This window comes from Ciconia boyciana, chromosome 10 (genome assembly GCF_034638445.1).
Source record: "Ciconia boyciana chromosome 10, ASM3463844v1, whole genome shotgun sequence".
NCBI lineage: Eukaryota > Metazoa > Chordata > Aves > Ciconiiformes > Ciconiidae > Ciconia > Ciconia boyciana.
The window spans coordinates 42,152,129-42,174,316 of record NC_132943.1 but is presented as its reverse complement, the minus strand read 5'-3'; the positions used below and the strand labels follow the sequence as shown (position 1 = coordinate 42,174,316).

The window sequence follows — 22,188 nt, the reverse complement described above, 5'->3', positions numbered from 1 at the left end:
AGTCCCTTCCTTGCTCGCTGTCAGGGAGAGCTTTAGGGATTTTCACAAGACATAGTTCAGCAACTGTTTCAGAGTGGAGGGGTCACATCTGCTTCTACCATCACAAGAAGATTGTTGACATGTTATTGCCATTGAAGCCCTGAATCAGAGAGATTTGTAATTGATAAGAAAGCAGCCTGTCTTTTCAGAGAAGCTCTACACCTTGCTTTGGAGCAAAAGTTAGTACTTCTACTAGACATCAGTGCGTACAAACTTCAGCAGGTAGCAGGTGGATTACCATGCTAGGAGCGTTCCTTTTGGAAAACCTTTCTCAGCTTGAAGTCGATAGTCTCATAGCTGGAAATGCTGGCGCTGGAAGGAGTGAAGGCCCATGAGGATCTTGTATCTTTGTCTTTAAAAGGTAGTGCTAAATAAATTACCACCCAAAAGTAGAACAACTGCCGGCGTTAACTAGAAGATAATCCGCTATGAAGACCTGAATCTGGCATGGTCCTCAGTTCCTCCTTGAAGAAAGGCAGCATGTGAAATTACTAAGATAACCATCAGTGTTCTACAGGCAAGCTGGAAAATTAGTTTGTTTTTGCTCTGCAAAAATTAGAATTGCACTTGGTCTTGATCAGCAGATTGCAATCACCCTGTGCTACTTCACCTTCTCATCTCACTTGGTTTTGTTTTATTTGAGCAATAAATATCTTAAATCTTCCCAGAGCTATTGCATGTCTTCTGTGGAGACTCATCATAGTCCTGCCAGGCATTCATCAAGGCTTCCAATGAACCACCGCATTAAGTATTCCTCTGCTCCTTATCAATCAAAACAGTTTACTTATAACTTTACTTTTTCCTCCTGAAGTAATCAAAATTTGATATTCCACAGATTGCAGAAAATTGTCACTGCTGTATTCTGGGCTAATCCATCACATGAAACAGGCATAATTTGGGCATCAGAAGAGCATTAAATGTTTAAATAAGCAAGAGCCAGTCAATGAGAGAGTCCATTAACCGCTCCAGATGACAGGGCAGAAAAATGTTTGGATCACAGGTATGTTGGGAATTGCAGCACAGACCTTACAGAGCAATGGGGCATCTACAGTCTGCAACAGGCAAAAGGTTTTCTGTGTTCTTCATGATATTGCTCAAAGATTCAAAAGAAATGTATAAGCCAACAGAATGGCATGAGTGTATTTTAGCTTAAGCTGCAGTGTGAAACTCATTCAGCATTTTGTGGAAGATAGTCCAGGAGATAGTTAAAGACTTCATCACTTTCTTGTAGCTTTGTTTTCTTCTGTACAAGCTAGTAATAGCTTTCAGGAGTAGCTTGTCTATTAGTGATGGCGGGGGGAAGTCATTTTTATCCTGTAGACTTGAGCAAAACATACTCATTTGCCATCTTCAGGTCTTGAAATAACTGCTCTGATAGTAAGTGCAATGGGCGGGCCCCGTGTGATGAGGCTGGCTGGCGTAGACATGTGTGTAAGATGTTTCACTAGTTCTTGAGAAGCGTTGGGGGACTTGAGCCCACCTTGAACTATGAAAGGTGATGAGACTTCTCGTAGACTTCTCAGCCAGAGGGGGACTGCTGTATTTCTCTATGAAACGCCAATTCCAGTGGATTCGGGAGAAAATTCTCTACAGAGAGGCCGTGGACGTGGGATTTCTTGTGCCTTTATTCTGTGGTAAGGACCCAATCCAAAAGCCTCCTTGGTGGAGGAATGGTGGTCTTCTGGTGAGCGTTGTGATCCTCTTGTGATTTGGCAAAGCATCAGCAAAGTAGATGTTGAGCCGCGCTGGATCAAGGATATGATTTCTGTGTACTCTCAGCCCTCACTTCTTCTGTCCTCTCCTATTTGAGTCAAGGTGCGTTTTAAACTAGTTTCCCCTTCTAGTAGTAATTCCATGCGTACCATTTCCCTTCGCTTGGCATGGTAAACCAAGCTCTTTCTTTTCAAGGGGAATAAATACTACGTGCGACCGATGGAGCTCTGCCGCGCCAGGGTATTTTGCACCGATCCAGGGCCGCGTCTTCTCTTCAAAATAAAAAAAGACCTACTGTAATTAGAGTATAAACCTTCTTTTAAAAGGGTGACTGGCAAGGGGAAATTATCGAGACTTGAGACAGTAATTATCGGCCACTGAAAATAGCAAATCAAGCTGTCCATACCAATATCCCAGAGGAAGGTGCCCCAGGAGCCGCGGAGAGGGGTTAGATTAGAGCCGCCCGGGCGCCAGCCCTCTGAGCCGCGGAAGGTGCTGATTGTAGTTGTCAGTTTTCTGCTGTTATAAGCTCTCCTGCTATAAATACAGCCCAGGCACCCTCGTCTTAAAAGGATCCTTAAACCTTCCTTTTCTCCCCTTCCACCGCTTCAAAAACACAGCGGCTGACAGTCCAAATGTTTGAAATAATTGGATTCTGCATTCTAATTCATCTGTAAAGTATTCGTTGATTAAATTAGCCTAATAGATATTATTTCTTACATGACTGCATAATTTCATCCTGATTGGATCACTATGGCACTAACGAGTCCCCCCATTTACTATTGACTTGAGAATCACAGAAGGCTAGAGATAACTATCATCTTCTTTCCATTTTTTTCTTTCCCAGGCTAAAAGTTAAACTGATTTATACTAAAAGGGCATACAGCCAATGCTCAGGTACAGTTGTATTTTAGTCTTTGAGACCAGTGTTAGAATGAAAAAAATAGTGGTTTATATAATCTTGAGCCCTCTTTTATTTACTCAGTGGGTTGTTCTGAAGCAGAAAGATTAACTGACCATTTAAATTCCTTTGGGGGAAAATGGAAACATTTTTAAATAAAATACATTTTATTATCTCATCAAAACAGATAGGCGCATTGCAAATGAACCTCATAAGGACTGCACACATTCAGGGAAATGAAAATACTCCTTTAAAGATAATGTTTCAACAAAAGTGGTTTTAGCCTCTATTAGTAAGATTTTTCTTTGAGCTGCAATTTGAGTGTAACCAAGAGAAAGGAAGAGGAAAACAAAATTATATTTAGTTTTCACGCTAAATGAGAGCAGATATTTCTTTCCTAAGTAAGAAGGAGCGACCTTGGAGTCCCGCTCATCTGCCCGAAGGATGACGGGCTCGCACCCCTCTAGCTCTCCGCGTGCGACCAACCACCCAACCCAAGCAGACCTCCTTCTGCAGAGGATTTTTGTTGGGAAGGGGTTAACAGTGCGATTGGCTTTTTCCCCTGCCCCAGTGGCTGGAAACAGCTGGTGGGTTTTGTATAGCGCCGGTGAACTGAGCAGTCGAAAGAAGTTTTTGGCAAACACTCGGCCTGCCCGGGACAAGAAGAGGTGGGTCAACTCAGGAAACCGTTTTCATGAGCAAACGGGGGAAACAATGACCGCTCAGCAGGAACAGAAGGGAGACCCGCTCCCGCTGAATAGCTCCCCCAAAAAAACCCGGCTCAAAAGGAAGAAGGTCCATTCGCTTCTGGGAATCCAATAAATTGTTTCAGGAAGTGAAAGTCTGTCCAGGCTAATGGAGCCGTGATTGACAGGTGGTTCTCATTACGGTGCCCATCAGGGGACAAACCGAATTCCAATGTTATTTAAGAGGTTAAGTAGAAATAAGATGCAGGTGACAGCCCAAGGCTGGGGCATCGCGCACTGCTCTTCTTAAGGGGTTTTTTGTGAAGAGCCTCCACAAAATGTAAAATGAGTGGGGGCAGGGGCAGTGTGGCAAGTAAAATTTGGTCCTAACCATGACTAACGATGTGCTTACCTGGCTGCACATGAGAGGGAGCAGGGAAATGAAGGTTGCTTTGGTAATTCTTGCTTTGGAGAGTTCCTGTTCCTCACGTCCACGGAACGTGGATGTTACAGCTGTCGAGGAGGTGCAGCGAGGTGAGCTTCCAGCACTGCCTACCATGTCCTGAAGCTCTTGGGCATCCCAGTGTACGAGGAGGAGGACAAAGCGCCGTGAAAGACTGTGGTGGTTTGTGGTTCTTGTCACAAGCACAGAAGATCCTGTGACCCTTTTCCTCAGCCCCCACAAGCACATCTCGTAGCGCTCAGAGCCAAAACAACTACAGTCATACGACGTTTGTCTGCTACTCGTACTCACGCTGTGGCAGCTGACGAGAGCAAATCACAAAGCGTTTAGCTCAATCAGAACAAATTTGAAGTAATTTTGAATTGAAATATGCAGAGGCCACTCAGGGCTGGGTCAGGTTTCTGGGTGCGCTTCGCCAAGGTCTGAACCTAGTTTGAGAAGGAAAATGCCTTACTAGTGGCTCAGGTTGCCTTGTGTTGCTGACCAGGAGACACGTTTGTACCGCCATAGGCTACAAAGCTGAAACTAAGTCTGTTTCTAGCCTTGATCAGCAGAAAATGAAAGCAAACTTGCTTTGCAAAGCATCCGAAACACAGCGTTGCTTGCATAGACTATAAGCACCGAGATGTGGTTTAAGCTGTGACCACAGGTTTAGCATAAATCTGTACGTGTGCTGAAGATGCTAAACCATACAGACTGCTTATTTCTCTCTGCTTCTGTATTTTTCCTTTTTCTGAATGCCCAAATAAGCAGCATCGGGTGTCTTAGCACTTGTGGATATCATGGGGTGGGAAGCTGAGGGATCTGCTCGGAGTCATGGTATTGATAGAATATTGCATGGTGCATGGTCAGATACAAGGATGTAATTTAACCAAGAGATTCACGGCTGGCTTGTGAATGACGGTGAAACTCCCAAGTATGACGTGTGTAATAAATCTGGTTCGATGCGGAATTAATGTGGTATTCAGAATGATTATTTACCATTTGAAGTTCAGACGTGACTGTGTACAAGAAGTAAATAGCTGTGCACAAGGCATTGGGGAAGGGCACTTAGAGGGGAGAAGAAAAATACCCGCTTGCATTGTTTCGCAAGTGCATTCCCGGGTAATACTAATGAGAATTGCGCTCTAAATGCAGGATTGATTTGTGAGGAGATCAGCTCTAAAGAGTACATTTGTGGAATGATAACCTGATTGGTGGCGCTGCCTCTTGAAGGGCTGAAGGGGTCTAATTGGCATATAACGCACTATAAATTTATTAGCAGCTTCTGCTTTCCCATTGGTGGACCTTCTCCTGCTAACCACCAGCAAATTACCAATTTTCAGGAGTTAGTCACTCAAGTCGCACCACGTCTGGGTTTTAAAAAGAAGCCTGCGTCGCCACTCTTATAAATCCTGGCTTAGAGCTTGTACATCAATGGCCTGTTGGAAATCGGTCGCTTCTGTAGTGGGCAACTTGAGCACTGTGTGTTTACTATTCAACTTCTATCCTCCTTGGCTTGTTCCTCCTTCCCACCTCCTCGCCGCGAACCCAAGTTGCACAAAGACCATTAGGAGGTAACTAATCCGTTTGGCAGCCCTTGGGCTGCAGCTGCCACAAACCAGAAATTACAATTTTTTGGCAGTTCACGTCCAGGGCTTTGATGTACTTATTGATACATTCAGCCCTGGGGCATATCGGGCAGAAGAGGACATACCCACTTTTTTTTTTTTTTTTTTTTTTTTTTTCCTCTTCTCAGGAGCACAATAGAAATATTCAGGAGCCGATGTAATTATTTCGGTGACTTTGCTTTTAAGACTGAGTCACAAATTAGAAAATAATATTCACGTGTTTCTTCTAATTGGTAACAGATTAGGGATATTTTATCTTTTTTAAATCATTTCCAAATGTGTCCTGAAGAGGGATTGGCAGGGAAGTAGCTGAAAGGGAGAGGGCACTTACGCACTGAGAGCGCTTGAGCCAGAGGCTTTAATTCTGGCACACAGCTTTTAAATCCCTGCACACCTCTCTCCAGAGATGCTCTCAAAGTGGAACTTGCTGTCACTTTTGGCAGGCGTCTCCGGTGCGGATTTTCTTTGCTGTCAGGTTTTATGTGGGTTTCCCACTGTTGAGCACCAACCGTATGGCTTGTAAATCATAAAAGCCTAAAGGTTTGCAAGTGATTAATAGGCAGAGGTGCGCAATTAGAAATGCCTCAGCAGTACTTGAGCACTCGAGTGTCTTTTGAAAGCCGAGTCCATTTCTAATCGTGCCTTTTGGGGCACGTTTGGGTGACCCCAATGCCGCGTGTCCCGTCGTTGAAAATATGCAAACAAAAAACCAACACTGAGGTTTCATTTCTTAGGTACAGAGGAAACCTCATGGATTTCTGTGGCTGTTAACTGCTGAGGATTTCTCAAGTCTTTTTCTTTTGTTAGTCTTAGTTACTCAAGTTAATTCTTCATCTCCTTTGCTTCTTCAGAAATGTGAGCTGATCTACCAACAGCCTTTTTTAAACTAATTATCATTTGTGGTTTTAGAAAGGCATCAAACACCTGCAGCCCTCTAAAACTGAGGTAGAGGGAAGTCCCATCGCTTGCTGAATGGAGAGAATACCTCAGGAGATCTAACTTGCCAAGACAGGCATCATTTTTACTAAATAAAAATAGTCATTAAAAAAATGCGACTAACGGAGCAGTCTGATGACATTAATAATTTCTGTAGAGTCCTTAGCATCAGCGAGATGTAGGAGGCGGCCAAAGCAGCTGAAGAGGTAACCATTAGAGATGGCGTAGTGGAACAGGCAAAGGTGTGTTGGTGGAGAAGGGAAGATGTGTCGCAGACGAAGAGGAGGGTGTGGGATATCTTGGAATTGCCGATGAGGAGACATTGGAAGGGGAGGGGAGCAGAGGGGAGAACTCCAGGTCACTAGGGAAGAGTTGGACAGTGGAGAGGTCCCTGCAGCATCTGAAGAACGTGGGTCACAGAAGTGCTGCCCACGGGGATGGTCCGCGTACTTCCCAGCCCTCTAAACCTTCAGCTGCAAACATGCCTGCCTTCCACTACTGACTTGCGCAGAGCAAGCATTTGTGTTTATTTGCTTGCTGCTCCAAATGTGTTTTTCTTCACAGTCTATGGTCAAATACAATGTTTATTACTTCTATTTTCTCTTTTATGTCTTATATAAATTCAGTGTAATGTTGGGGTTTTTTTTCCAAATACTCCAAAGAGTATCATCTTATTGCTTCTGCTGGAATTAAGATAATATTAAAGCCCCCTGAAAGGACTTTTGTTGTTCCTTGTAAACCAAACTATAGGAGTTATTGGTAATAAAGGCTCAAAATTGTCAAGAAAATTTTTGAAGGTCTTTGTGAAATGTTGTAATTAGACTGTCCTCTTCCAGTTCCTGATCCTCGGGTAAAGATTGCCTTCCCCTTCTGCAGCCCGCAACGTATTTTTTCCATTTTGGATCATTGAAGCCACCTTTGTGTGCTAAGCGAGCTCTCATTTGAGATCTCTTTAATGTCTACGCTGCAAGTTTGTCAGCCCCTTGGGCAGGCCTCGGAGGGTTCCCCCCCCGTCCCCCGTTATTTATAAGGCATTGGTGCACTCATAGTTCTGCTGCTTCTCCACTTTACAGCATTATGAGCGGAGGAAAAGCTCCATTTCTCTTCTCTCATCTGTTTATGATGTGATACGTTCCAAAGCAGATCACATCAGCGACTGTTATGGTATCCTTAATGCGCTGTGATAGTCGCATGACGGGAGGAGCCCCGGAAAGCGCGTCGCTGATGTACGCCCCTGTTACATGCCACATTACTCAGGGTCTGTGGGAACCTCACTTGGCTACCTCGCTCCGTCTCTCACCTGGCACAGATTATTGAGATTTATGCATTGAAATATTTGTGTGTCACTTCACCCCCCCCCGAATACTGTAGAAGAGCTTCCTCTAATATGAATATGAAAGCAGAAGCCTGGTTTGGGGTGAAAATAGCCAGATTTCTAGACGTAAATAACAAAGATAAGAGACCACCTTCATTGCCACAAAACGTTTCCTAATAGTTCAGTGTTAGTTCCGTTATCTGTTCAAAACTACTTCCACGTTTTGTGTGAAAATTGATTTCAAATGGAATTTTCATATTTTTTCCTTCAAAAAAGGGAAAAAAAAGGAAAAAAGTATGTAATGATTTCTTGAGCTATATTTAAAATATTACACTAAGTATAGCCTTCCAATAGGAGAAAATTAGTGTTAACAAATTGCAAATTAATGAAATCTTCTGAGTGACTGTATATCAAATTGTAAATTGAAATTTCCAGTCTGTGTTTAGGTACTGGCACAATGCAATTTGATTTATACACTTAAGACATCAGGTTAAGTATGGTTACACATGAATAATGAAATGCATTAGATACATGTTTGCAATTACTGTTCTCTGCATATGTATATATATTACTGCAAACCAGCAAGAAGCAAATATACGCCTTGGTTTTAGCATTTCCATGCAAGTGTTGTAGGGCAGCTTTTGGCTTTTTTTAGGTAATATTTGTGGTACGCCCAAGTGTTGAGGTTGACCACCCAAGAAACGGAAGCAGTTAGAACCGCACAGTGATAACTCGCTTATTAGCCTTTTTTGGGGGCAGCCAGCACAGTGATATGTTTTGGTTTAAATTTGCCATGGAAGTTTATATGCTTGTACATCAGTATCCAGGTAAAAGGAATCGGATTATGAACTCGGTGGTTTTTGTGTTGGTCAGCAGAGGGTGGGTGGAAGGGAGCGGTCATTTGTGGCTGTCGTATCCCAGATTCTCATAAGGTCTCTCCTTGCACATCTTAGCAGAAGCCCATCTTCCTCCACTGTTCGCAGTGCTTTTTTAAGTGTTTACACCAAGCTAAGTGGTTGAAATCCTTAGAGTTCACCATTGTTGGGGGTTTTTTTCCTCCTAAATGTTACTGGCAATGCTGTTTAAAAAAAATTGTAGAGCTTTTGGGGTTAGTGGAAGAGTAAAATTTGTGGCATTCTTCAGGCTTTTTGTTAAATCTCTAGGGACCGTTTTCATTTCACATAGTTGCACGGGACAAAGCTTGGATTTGTATTGAGGAAAGACTTAACCAGCTTGCAGGGCTTACAGTTGTCACACTTGCGATCTTTATTCTCAACTTAATAAGCCTTTCCTTAGTATCTGCAGTATTCCCTGCTGTTGTATGTCACGCAGCTTTTGCTTAACTTTATACAGAGTAAATCTCAGGTGTGATATATTTTATCGAGTATACCTTAAAAATTATTAGATTGAGTGTTGCACAATGAAAACGTAAGTTTGCTGCAATTTTATGTGATATATCAGAGCCCACAATTGCAGGATATTTATCTAAAAAGCCTGAAGTCAGTAAACCTTGATGTCTCGGCCAGGCTGGTAATTAATGTTGTGCAGTAATAAATCCTGCAGGTGTTTTAACACCTAAGGGAGAGCTGCTGGTTACTCTGTGGCATCACTGGAAGGCGAACCTAGAAGTGCAGAAATAACAGCTATTTTGGAGCCCTACGGAGGGGGATACTGTCAGAAGAGAGGGCAAAGAAAGCGGAGAAGCTCCGCTGAATCCAAATTACGATTATACCAGTAAGTGTCATGCAAGACATGATTAATTTGAGAAGCACATTCAGCTTTGCACGTGTGAACGATCTCAGTCTGTCATGCACAGTAGGGCTTTTTTTGCTTAAACACACAGCTATAAAAGGAAAACTGAGAAATGTAGTAGGAGAGCTAATGGTGGAGAAGATCCTGACCTGTGAGCTTCAGAAAACAGCTCCCTGACAGTGCGAGGGGCTTTGGGCGTGCTTCTGATGGGAAACCGCCTTTATTTGTGTCTTTTGGGGCCGGTGTTTTGGTTTGGTTGCTCGAATAGGTCTGATGGTAGGAGAAGTAACTTGAATTTGGAATATTTCTACGGCACTGAATTGTCTCTCTCTGCCTCTCCTGGCTGGTGGACAAAACTTTGCAGGTTTGACAGCGGGTTGAACTCTGTCCTCAGCCAGGTAATTTCCCCGGCAAAGACGGTAATTAAATCATTTCCAAGCTGGGTTACTATGCTGCTTGCCTGGAGAGCCCTGGTCCAGAGTCCAAGACAAGACGTGGGTTGCCTTATCTGCAGCTTTCCCATAGGGCTGCTCTTCGTCCGTCAGGAATGTTTAACTTGTAAGAAGTAATAAGCTTAATAGGTTGACTTTATTTAATTATTAATGATCCCTTTCTGTCCTTACAGCTCATAAAACACCCTGTAGGTTGGCAAAACACTCATAATATTGATCAGGAGCCAGAGAGATATTTATTTCCTCTTTGCCCCAGCGCACATAAATCTTGGTCCTTTGCCTCCTTTTCCTCGGCAGGCGGGATTTACAGTGGCCTGTTTCTTAAAAGCTTTTCGTAATTAAGGAATAAATACCCATCGGTCTTTGTTTGCTGTCTGGAGCCCTCTTGTTTGCCCGGGACCCATATATCCCCGGTGGGCTTGTGCGCCTTCCCCCTTAGCAACGCAGCCGGGGAGAGAAGGCATGCATGCTAGGAAGCAGTCAACTGCTAAGCACTTACTTTGCAATAGAGTGGGGTCTTCTCCTGCAGAGAGAGGAAGCCCCTGTGTTTTCTCAGCATATTGTTCCCAGCTCCTCTTCCATGCCTCTCCTCCCAGTTCCTGCTTTGCTTGGGGCAGGAAGACACTTTGGAAATTCCTTGCTGCTAGCCCTTTCTTCTCGCCTTCTCTTCTTCTCCCCCCTTTGCTAGTTGCAATTAAAAACATTATGAACCTTTCCCAACATTTCAATCCTGTCCCTGCCCCCCCCGCCCCGTTTCTTTTCACCCATCCCAACGTTGCATCGCCGACTCATGCCGTTTATCGGATGCGTGCGGGGTCATCGCGAAGGGGTTTGTTTAAACGGCAAGCCCCGGCACAGCCGGCTGCCCAGCGCTGGTCATGAGGTGATGCATGCTTCTTGCATGCTGGACTGCAAAGCTAATGGCACATTCTGGGGCTCTCCAGGAGTTTGGGAGATACAGGGGTTAGATTTACTTCATTTTCTTGGAAGAAACACATTAACCTTGTCAGCTGGCCAACAGGAGAGGAAAATTTGGCAGTGCTCTTGCTGAGCTGGCCAGGTTAGTACTGCGTTGTACTTCAGTGAGCAACCAGAAATGGCAATGCACGGGCATGGCGACACTAGAGAGACCATTTAGAGGCCTCCTCAGTTACAGAATTACTGTCTTTAGCAAGAGAGAAGAAAATATTAAAAATTTCAAGAGCTTTTGAGTGTTGTCGGAGGTGTGGAGGATAAAACTTCACTTCAAAATGCCTGCACCAAGCCTGTTTGGTATTTCTGATGGTGGGAAATCAATGCTCTGATGTGGTGAATACCTGCTGTCCATTACATTTTTAATGCAACCTTTCAAAATTTCATCAAGCCTTTTAACAAATGGTGAGTAATTTTAGATAACGAACAAGTGACACAACATTTTTGTCATCCTTGTTACCGCTTTGGTAAGAACAAGGCTGCTCTTGCGCTGGAGCTGTTGAATTTTGGCAAGTTCTCAGGCTCTCCTTACACATGCTGTTGTCTACACAATCAGTTCTGAGTCACCGTATGAACGCAGCTTTTATTTCCACCCTGCGCATCCTTTTCATGTTTGCTTTTCATGCCTCTCTGCCAAGTATATGTGAGGGACAAGTGAAGTTGAAGGCAGAGGTGAACGGGAGCGAGGAGGAGTCGGATGGAGAGTCGATACCAGCGCTACGAGGCTCCTGCTCGGATTTGTCGGGTGTGAAACCGCACGCGTTTAAGCGAGGTGGGAGAGCCACACGATGCGCTCTACGGGGCTGAGCTGTGTAGGACGTGGGCTCCTAAGCGAGTATCTCTGGTGGAAACCCACAAGTGGAGAATGCAGCGTAGCTCCTCGAGCAAAGCTGTGCTCTAAGCAAATCTGCTTTTTATATTCTCTCATGCTACCTAGTTAGCCCTCCCCCCTTACAGTGCCCGGTATTTATGTTTCCGGATAATAATGATGTGATGTGGCTGGCAGAGTAATTTAAATAATTGGACATTATCTTGAGAAGCAAGCACCTAATTAGATCAAAATAAACTGAGAACTGAAATTTTCATCTGTTTCTAATAATCCTTTACCTACGTACAGTATCGCTGCCGTGGCAGAGATTTCATTATTCACACCACTGTGTGTACTTGGAGTTCTCTAGTGATGGAGACTCCCGCAAGAGCAAAGAGCTTGGTGGTATTTTCTGGGCAAGGCTTAGTGGCTCATTCCTCTCCCGGTTCCGCAGAGCATTTTGCAGTCTTACTCTGTTGTATTTGGCCCTTGTATAACCGGTGAGGTTTGAAGTTTGTATCAGCAGTCTGGGTTTGAGTGCATAGCTTCAGGGATAAAAGGCTCAAAGAAAGTCTGATCTTATAACTATATTTTTTTTCTTCCTCTAAGTTTGTCTAGTTTATAATCTATTAATTCCTTTGTGCATATGCGTTGAAAAATAGCAGCTGGCGTGATCACTGAAGAAAAGAGAAGTCATTTTAGTACATAGGAGGAAGAGGCAGCTCACACGTTCTCCAGCATTAGGTATCATCGGGACCATCTGAGCGCACGATGATGTTGCCTCGCCAGCACACTGGCTTTAATCTGGTCCTGAGAAAAGGACTCTGCTGGATTTTAAAGGCTCGGTAAAAGAGTCTTGGTTTGGGTTTGACAACTACAACTAAAAGTCTCTGGTGTTGAGGGGATCATTTAGAGTGGAAGTTACCAGGATTACAGCTAAGGGAAGAAAACGAGGGAAATATTTACTAGCTGATGTACGTTTCCTTTATTTTTAGGGATTGGTTCAGTGTCTTTCTCCTGGTTAGTTGCTCTTCCTCGCATTTCCTCGTACTCTTACTCAGTAGATTTATTTAAAGGTATGTCAGCGCTGGCTGAAATGAAACACTGGGCCTCCTCTTCCTGCTTATTGCTGACCGCTCCAATAATTCATTTTTTAGCTCATTAGCTAACAGGGGATGTGAACAGTGGTCCTCCCGGGGACTGCAGGGAGGTTAAGTGATCTACTGCTGACAACTCTGCTCTTGGGCCGGCCTTCCTTGGGGGAAATGAAACCTTGACCAAGACAAGCTGTGGATCCCAGAAGTGAAATTGGGGCATCAGAGAAACAATTACAGTATTTATGTCTTGTTGCTGGGATTTCTGAGATGAATGCGAGCGGCGGAGCTGAAGCTGTCTTCCCGGGACTTCCCGTTCAAAATGAAATGGTTTGTGCCAGAGATGTAGGGAGGGTGTCCGTGGACGTTGACTTTCTAGGTGCTCATTCAGAAACAGTTCCTCTACGTTCTGGCTGTCCATGAGGCGTGGGCGAGCGTGCTTTTCCTCCTACCTCTATGATAAAGTTTTGTTTTCTACCAGGAAATCCAAACGACGTATCTTTCTTGTACCCGGTTTGTACAGTTGAGTAAGATCTAAATCTCATTCGATAGCCGATGTCGGTGACATGCTGCCCCCAAATGTCTGAGGCTTTTAAAACACCTTTATTTTTGTTTGTAAGGTTTGCTGTGTTCCCACCACGACCCTTAATGTCACTCCAAAGGTAGAATTTGGCCTTAATGAGTTGAGTCTTTTGGTGGCCTGCGTGGTCAAGAAAAATGAGGCGGGTTTTCTGAAAAGGGAAACTGAAGTGAGGCGAAATAACCACGTGCGGAGGTTGAATTTTGAGGTGAGCGTAGCCCAGCGGCACAGCCTGCTGCTGGCTGCGGGTCCTGCCCTGGCCAGCCACACCAGTGAGCGTCTCCTGAGGGACCTGATGTCTCCTTGGCCGCTGCCCGGCTCCGCATCAGCTCTCCTCTGGTCAAGGGGTGAATCCCGACCGGAGCATACAGTCAGCATTGACGCAGAGCAGTGACAGGTTGCTTGGTCATACCGCAGGAGAGTGCGTTAAGGAAGGACCGTTTGCACCCTCTCCATCACTAGCATGTTCCCCTTCCTATTAGATTTATTTTTAAAGGGGTTTTCTGTTCTTTTCCCAGCCTTTTGAGACAGTAGGATGAACCTGAGCAGGACTGGGTTGTTAGTGTCCGTCCTGCTCTCTTGCAGCCTTGCCTGGTCTGCCTTGCCTTTGGGCTGCTCCCGCGTGACACGCGGCAAATGTGAAATTCACGCCGACGAATTTGTAAACCAGCAGCCTAAAGCTCTGAAAGCCTCTGCTTGAGCTGGGCATTTGTTTTCTCTGTTTCGGTACATACCATTGCGGTGTTACTATGGTTTAAGATGAGTTAGAAGTGGTGGGAGACTTGTGTAAAACAGCTTGGTTTCTGAACAGAAAGGGACCTCTGTTCAAGCCATGGTGATCGCAGCAACCGATGCTCTGACGGGAGCCAGAAGTTACTATCACTCAAAAGATGGTCTGGGGGAGAGGGGGGATTCATTTGCAGACTCTTGACAAAAAAAATTTTATTAGTTATGTGTCTGAGGTATATTTTGCCTTTAGGACGTATGGGCGTGTGAGAAATAAATTCCCTAAGCCCTGATGTGTGCCACTGTTGTAGAACAGCGCAGGTTGAATCCCTTCATTTTTCAGTCTGGCATGTTTTAAACGTGTAGTGGATATATTGGTTATGCTCTCCGTACCTCTGTACATGTTTAAAAAACATATGAGATGTTTGCTAAACATTCTTGAAGATGCTCTAGGTGGATGCTGGGACTAGAACTGTTGCAGTGTTGCCAGAATGCCCATTTTATTGTAAATAATTGCATCTTACTTTATCCTCCTCATGGCACTGGTTCTGGTTTGGTTTTTTACCTTAAAAAAACCACAAAATCAAAAAACATGAATTAAAGATGCAATAGCAACAGCAGTCCTTTTCTTCCTCCTCTCCATCTGGAATACCTGAAATGATACTGTTTATCAGATCCTGCCATCAAAGGTTAATTTGCAGCTCCCCAAATGTTTTTTTTTGCGTGCGTGCGTGTGTGTCTGTCTTTTAGCTTGCAGGCTTCATTCAAAGGTTTGATTTAAACGCAGCGCGCTCTGTGTTGATTTTCTGTTTGCACTTTTTCTCTGGGGGGAAGGAAAAAAAAAAAAAAAACCAAAAAAACAAAGCCCTGGACCTGTTTGTAAGGTAAATTGTGGTGGGGTAGAGAAGCTCCTGCTTTGGGCAGCTGTGCCTGAAAGCATCCGGGCAGGTCACAGCAAGGTCACTCCACATGTACCAGGAAATGATGCAAAACTAATCCAGATTTGCTGTTGGAAGGATCTGTTTACCTAAGTATTTAAAAACAGATTAGGGCTAACCTGACACTAGATTACTGAGAGTAGTGTAAACAGGGCTGAAAGGCGTAAACAGAGCTTTGCCTTTTGTGCTGCAGAGGAGAAAATCTGTCACCAGTAACAAGTTGCCTGGCTTAGGTGGTGTGTATGGTTTGCACAGGCTGGACAGATTACCTGAGGTACCTCTAAATGGGACTTTGTCTAGGGCTAGATCTCTTAGATCGTATAATTGTATGGTAATTTTTTTAATGGAGAGCTGAGGGACTTGTTTGTAGTCCTTGTTATCCTGTAACCTAATAGCATCCAGAAGGCTTTTGGTAGTCCTTTGACGTATCAGGAGGAAATGGTGCTTCAAAGTATTGTTTTGGTGGTTTGCATTTTGGAAAAACAAACAGAGGAACCATCCATATGCCTTTTGCACTGGAAACAGTACTCAACTTGTAGAAGGACAAAGCACCCCTGCAAGCAAGGCTGTGTCTTTCAGGGCTTGCTCTCCCGTCTGAAATGCAAGCCCAGGTGCTCGGTTACTGCTGGTCTTAGACACAGAAATCTGGTGCATTTTCTGTAACATATCTTGCAGGACAACCTTAACGTGGAACCAGGCTGCCTGTTTTGTCTCTGGTCTTCATGGTGGTGAGGGCTCTTGCACTGACCTCTTGCCAGTCCTCAGGGCAGCCCGGGGTTTTTGAAGACCTCCTGCCTGTTGCAATCTTACGACCCCGTAGGCACGGCATCCACCGAAGGGGATCTCGGGCATTGCAATAATATGATTCGGTAACGATGAGATGGGTGACACAAATATCACTGCAAAGATAAGGTTTGGATGAACTGTTTCTATGAGGGCTTTCTTGCCAAAAATTTGAAGGGGGAATAATTTTCGTGTTGGTTAACTGCTGTTTGCTAACATAACGGTAGTCGAAGCTGAACTTGCACCAATTTACAGAGTCAGCTAAGTTGGGTTAGAGTGACCTGTCTCCTTTGCCTTCTCTAGGGAAGAAAAAGAGCGCTGGATACGTGCGAAATATGAGCAGAAGCTCTTCCTTGCCCCGCTGCAGTGCCTGGAGCTTTCTCTGGGCCAGCATCTCCTGAGGGCTACAGCTGAGGAGGACTTGCGGACAGTCATCCTGCTCCTTGCCCACGGGACTCGGGAAGAGGTGAACGAGACCTGCGGAGACGGTGATGGGCGCACTGCCCTCCACTTGGCGTGCAGGAAAGGAAACGTGGTGTTAGTGCAGCTCTTGATTTGGGTAAGTCCAGGGAGGGGGCTGGCTGGGTTGGCTTTCGCTTGGCTATGTCCCTCAGCAGAACCTCCCAAACCTCCTTCCTGTGGGTTCCACAAAGCTTTTGCTGGTGTGCCAAGTCTAGGTGTTCTTCATTGCATGCTCTCAAAAGACAGCAATGTGATAAAAAGGTATATTTCTGCCTGTCTGCTGCTACTTGATGGAAAGTAAAGGAAATGAGGAAGGAGAGAATTCCCTAGCACCTGCTTGAAACAGCACCATGGCAAATTTTGTTCCACACATGAGCCTCTCCCCGTAGAAACCTTTATGTATGTGACTCAGTGCTGCTCACATTGTCAGGCTGGTATCCTGCCTGCTCTCTTCTCCCCAGCCTCTCCCCCATCTTCTCCCTCTCCCCCATCCAAGACATTCAAACCAATCTGTCCCGAGTCCGCTCCCTCCGTTTTAACGCTCTGTTGGCACCACAGCTTCCAACAACACATCTCTTCTTTCTGTAGTATGGCGTCGACGTGATGGCACGCGATGCCCATGGAAACACGGCGTTGGCCTACGCCCGGCAGGCCTCCAGCCAGGAGTGCATTGATGTTCTCCTCCAGTACGGCTGCCCCGACGAGCGCTTTGTCCTCATGGCCACTCCAAACCTGTCCAGGAAGAACAATAACCGGAACAACAGCAGCGGAAGGATGCCCACCATCATCTGAGGAGCTCACTCGTGTATTCGCTGACCTGAATTACATCCGCAGCCTCATATTCCTCCATCCCCATCACAGCTCTGCTCTGTGAGTCTGGTAACTCTCCTTTTCCCTTTTCCCTTCGGTTACATCCCTGTCCCATCCGGAAACGGCGCGTCTGGAGAGCGCGAGGGGATGAGAAGGAGCAAAAGGGGCTGCAGAGAAAGCAGTTGTTTCAGTGACAGCTCTCGAACGATGGAAACAAGCAGGCGAGAGCGCGTGGGTTGAGCAGGACACGCTGCGTGTGGCACCGGGACCATGGGGGAGCGGTCGTCCCCGGGGGGGACGCAGGCTCCCCGAGCGTGGAGGGAAGGGGCGGAGGGAGAGGCGAGCGAGAGGAGAAGGAAGGAGAGATGGTGACTTTCCGTAACTGACAGTTAAGCACATCAGTACATTTCACCTCTACCAAACGCGACGCCTGGATTTCATTCTCTTCTCTGAAGAGCTTGACGGCATAAATCAGAAGCAAGCACAGAGTTTGTCAGGTTTGAAGCTCCTATGATGGTATGTGTCAAATCAGTTGTAGCTAATCTGTCCGGGGAGAATACTGGCTTCATTACACTTGTATAGTTGAGTTCTTCCAGCATTACTGCTGTTTAATAGAACATGATTAGTCATCACGGAGAAAAAAGCATATTAGCTGAGGAGGTAGTTACATGGCACGCTTCGGTGATTGCTTGGATGTGATTGCAATATTCTTAGAAGCATCATATTATCTCAGACATGTTCTTTCAAGCCCTTGGAGCCCTCCTTTCTAAATTCACTGTCATAATTTAGTATCTGTTTAATTTTTCAGTCCAAAGAGAGGAAATGAGTTGCTGAGTGTTATTTGACTGCAGTCTCCTTGGTGTAAAAACAAAATGGAAAAAATAAATAAGAGTAACTATGAAACACAAAAAGGAATAATGAATACCGCTAAGGAAAAACATTTCAAGTACGTTTAGTGAAATTAATAAACGCATTAAAGGCTAATATTTTTTCAGCCAGCAGAAATAGGTTCTGTCATTTTGCCAAGGTAAATGTGTTGAGTTTTTGGTCACTCCTGTGATGCATTGCCTAACTTATACAGATTTTTGTATTGTGTCTCTAGATTATATGTATGTAAAATCTATTTGAATAAAAAAACCGTAAATATGCATTGATTTTTTTTTTTTGTACAGAAAATGACATCTCTGTTAATTTATAAACTGTAATGGATGTGAACTAAATAATGTGCAACTAGTTAGGATCTGTGGGTTACAGATCATTGTACATTGAAAATGTTCCCAGCAGTGAACTCTTGTTTCCATCGCAAGCCTTTGAGGAACATATCAGGAGGAGATTATGGCACGTTTGGCATGAAAAAAAGAAAGTGTACGAGACCTTTTAGAAAGGAAAAAGAGGCTGTTTCTCAGCGCTGTAAATATATTTTACTCCAGAAGTCACGAAGCTTTCACAAGCCAAGACAAAAAGCCCTAGTCTGGCTGTGGGAAGATCAGATTTGATTAAGTTCAGAATTGATAGCCTTCACCACGGCGGGCAGGGCATGGCTGCGCTTGACTCCCAACTTGGCTGCTTTCTGGAAGAAAAATGGCTTGTGAAAGTAGCCTGGACAGTTCATTTGAATTCCAAGTTTTAATACTTGATTTGATTATTTTGGTATTACCGGGCAGATCCCAGCTTCTCCCGTTTTCAGCGAAGTAGGATTCCGGCACGGGGAAGCAGGCTGTATGGTTTTTGGCAGGCAGAAAAAGGATTTCTTTTAAGTGGCACATGGCAATGTGAAGATGGGGGAAGGGTGTATCACGGAGAAAGTTGAAAACTCAACTGAATTCGATGGCAAAGGAGCAATTATGCGAAGGCAGTGAGGTGCACACAGCATAGTAATTTGCAAATCTACCTGCTCGTATGTATTTCCCAAGCCTTCGGTAGTGCTCTTCCTTGGGGCTCTGGATTTCATTTGGCATACAGATGGGAGGAGCGTAGCAATTGCTAAATAAACTATATGTGGGCAAAATGTGAAGGAAAAAATAATCTGGTTATCTTAAGGGAAAAAAAATCAGAAAATTACGGATTTGATGTAAAATTATCAAATTGTGGAAGAAAAGCGAGCCTCAAGGTGGAAGCACGAGAATATTGACCAGCTTTTCCTATTCGGTGGTGTTCTCATTTTGTACTTTGTTACTGTATAGACCTTTGACTATTTGAGGAGGGGGGAAATCTTTCTTCAACCAGCCTAGGCTGGCTGCATCAGAGTAAGGTAATGATGTCCCAGGATGATTCTCTTCATACTGGGATAATTTAATTTTATTTTTTTTTTAATTGAGGAACGGTGTCTGTTGTAATTGCTATTTCTCCATCATTCCCACGCAGCTCCCTGATCTTTGGTACTGACGGGTGGCCCTTAGTGGCGGGACAACCCATCTAATGTGCAGCTGAAGGGGATGCTGTGAAGCCCACTGTCTTGGTGCTCATGAGTTTTACATCCCTACCGGGGGGACACAGCAGGGATTCAGGAATCGCGGCTCGTGGTCCCAGAGGTGCTATAGCTGCCTGCTCTTCCCCTGGGAGCATCAAGGGCATTTGTATCTGAAAGCCAGGTCCAATGTTTCAAATACATGGTAGGCAGATTTGCTGACGTTAAGTTCTCAATGCATGTTCCATTTCCGAGCTGGTTTTTTTCCTAATTGAAAATATTTTCTGTACATAATTTAATGCTCTCTTTGGGCCACCTTCCTCTTACAAAGCTGAGAGTGATGTTTGAGAAACAAGGGCAACCAGGCTGTCATGCGGATTTCAGGTAGAAGAATTATATGCTCCTTTCAGAAAAATTTTCTGAAGGCAAACATCAAAGAAACACAGAATCTTTTTAGGAGAGGAAATTCCACTGTATTATAGGAAAAATGATACATCCAGGCTAGCCAACTAATAACCTCATACTTTAATTAAGCAGTAGCACAGTTGCTTTTAACCTAAACATAGTTTTCCCTTGGAGGTGTAAGCGTTGGCAGTAACTACGTTGAAGTGGCATAGACTGTGTGATGGCTTCCCCGATCGTGTGGGGTCTGTGGGGAGGGGACCCCCTCGTGCATGCAGCAGCGATCCCTCTGAAAGATGGGAGATCACCCAGCGCTGTCTCTCCAAGCCAGGAGAGACCTTCCCTGGCGCTACAGCTGGTGATGGCTCCAGCCCCAGGGGCCATGCCTCAGGGAGTGTTGGCTACAGCATCCCCTCTTCAAATGGGTTTGGTTGGATGTCTGTGAGAAGTTGCGTGGCACTTCTGAGCTAGTGGGACCGGCCACCTGGCAAGGAAATCAGGCCAGCGTAGACTCCATCTTCTTCTTGCATGGTGAAGGAGAGGAGGGGAAAGCCCTTTCCAACACAGCTGACAGCGAGGATGGAGGAAGTTCTCCGTGGCTGGAGCCTGGCGGGGCTTGGCTTTGTGAGCCGAGGTCTCCGGGCTCTGCGTGCTTTTCAGGGGATGTGTTTGCACTTTGCAAAGGATGTTCTTGAAGTCATCCAGGTGTGGAAACAGGCAATATATACCGATGCTTGGAGAACCTGCAGGAATTGTTCCCCTTGCTTTCACTCTGTTAACCCGTCTGTTTTCTGTTCTTCGTCTCGTGTTTAGCCCCTCTCGTTGCTTTTGTGGAACCCACTTGCCAGGCTTTTACACCCTTTGAGCATGTTATGAGCAAATTAAAAACAAATTGAGATCCAGTCCATAAGAAATCCCCGTAGAAACATGTTAGCTAAAGCTGTTTTCTCTGAAAATTGAGTCCGCGGCTGTGGTTTTTGTTGCGTCTCCCTTTTAACCCTTTTCATCATCCCAGATACCTTTAAATCCCCCTTCCTCTGCACTTTATCCATGACAGCTAAAACACTAGAAGCGAGTCAGCCTTTGCTGTTAACATCAGCGCTTTCCTTCTATTTATTTTAAGCTAATTGCTGTTGAATGGTAGAGATGAGTCGGATGTGTCATATCTGGCATCTGAACCTTAATAGTCCCAGAGTTGAGGAGGGTTTACTTCTCCTCGCTATTTATGAAGAAATAAGATCTAACCTTGGGAAAATTCAGGGTCCTGCCAGTGCAGAGATTTGGCCAAGGGCTCCCATTACCAGATTTCCGATTTTGTTTCTAAAAGGGGGCAGAAGAAAAGCTCTTTTTGAAGAACCTTGGTATACTCTGGGCTAGGTGCTGCTCAGACAGCCAGGCGAGCTCCAGGAAGGTAGAGAGGATCTTTAAGCATTTGGGCATAGTGTATAATAACTGTGTGAACATTAATATTGTTTAATTTGCCATCTTTTCCCCATTTCCTTAAATTATGTGTGTTAGTGCAAAAAAGCTTTAGCTGCACTTGGAGATTTCTCCTGGCCAGAGGAAGCTGAGTAACGTAGGGAGAAGAGGAGTAGAGGTGGGAATGCAGATATGGGCTTAGAAATGATCTCCGGCACTGTAATGTAGTATAATTAGATTATATGGGGTTTGGATAGCTTCATCTTTTATATTTGTATGGAGATCGGGAAAAATGAAGTAATTTGTAGTTTCTAGTATAAAGTAGTAATAGTGGAGACAAGCACAGATTTCACAAGGGGGTCCCAAAGGGGCCCTTTCCAAACGTCTCGGGGAGCCACGTTTGCACCTTAGCAGGGAACAAATGGTCATTGTGGCTGGAGGGACTCGAGGTAAAGGGGGACAGCGTTGGGGACCAGCCTTGGGGCAGCTTGGCTGGACAGGAGGCAACTTGCCCATTCCCATCTCATCGTCAAGCATCTTTGTTTCCCCACCGGTGGCTGCTACAGCGATGCGTACGTGGGATCTCTGGCTGTTAGTCTTGGATCCTCAGTTCAACATCTCCTTCCATTCTTGGTGATTTGTGGGTAGAATTTATTGCATAGAAAACCGTCTTTGGATGTTCTTGTGTTTGCTGCATAGCAGAAAAAAAAAAACCGCTCCAGATTAAAGTTCTTTTCAAGGTAGAAAAACACTAAACTATCCCAAATTAAAAGGTTCTGCAATGAGTTTTGGCTTCTTAGATTCTAAGCTATGAAAAGAAGGTTGGTTTGAATGGTTTTATAGGAGAGTAATCTCCTGTTTGAAAAAATATAGAGGTAATAGAGCAAAATATCCAAAGCTATAGGTAGGTAGATTTGTTG

The 22,188-nt window shown here is 44.7% G+C and overlaps 1 protein-coding gene across 5 annotated transcripts in view; it reads left to right on the top strand.

The window, feature by feature from the left end:
• Positions 1–18,188, top strand: part of AGAP1 (ArfGAP with GTPase domain, ankyrin repeat and PH domain 1) — a 385,812-nt gene extending 367,624 nt beyond the window's left edge. For all 5 annotated transcript variants that reach the window (XM_072874082.1, XM_072874081.1, XM_072874078.1 and 2 more), the window contains 2 exons: positions 16,072–16,327; positions 16,819–18,188. In XM_072874082.1, the coding sequence (XP_072730183.1) occupies positions 16,072–16,327; positions 16,819–17,022 (460 nt within the window). In that variant the 3' untranslated portion in view covers positions 17,023–18,188. The remainder of the gene's footprint in view (positions 1–16,071; positions 16,328–16,818) is intronic.
• Positions 18,189–22,188: the final 4,000 nt, after the last annotated feature.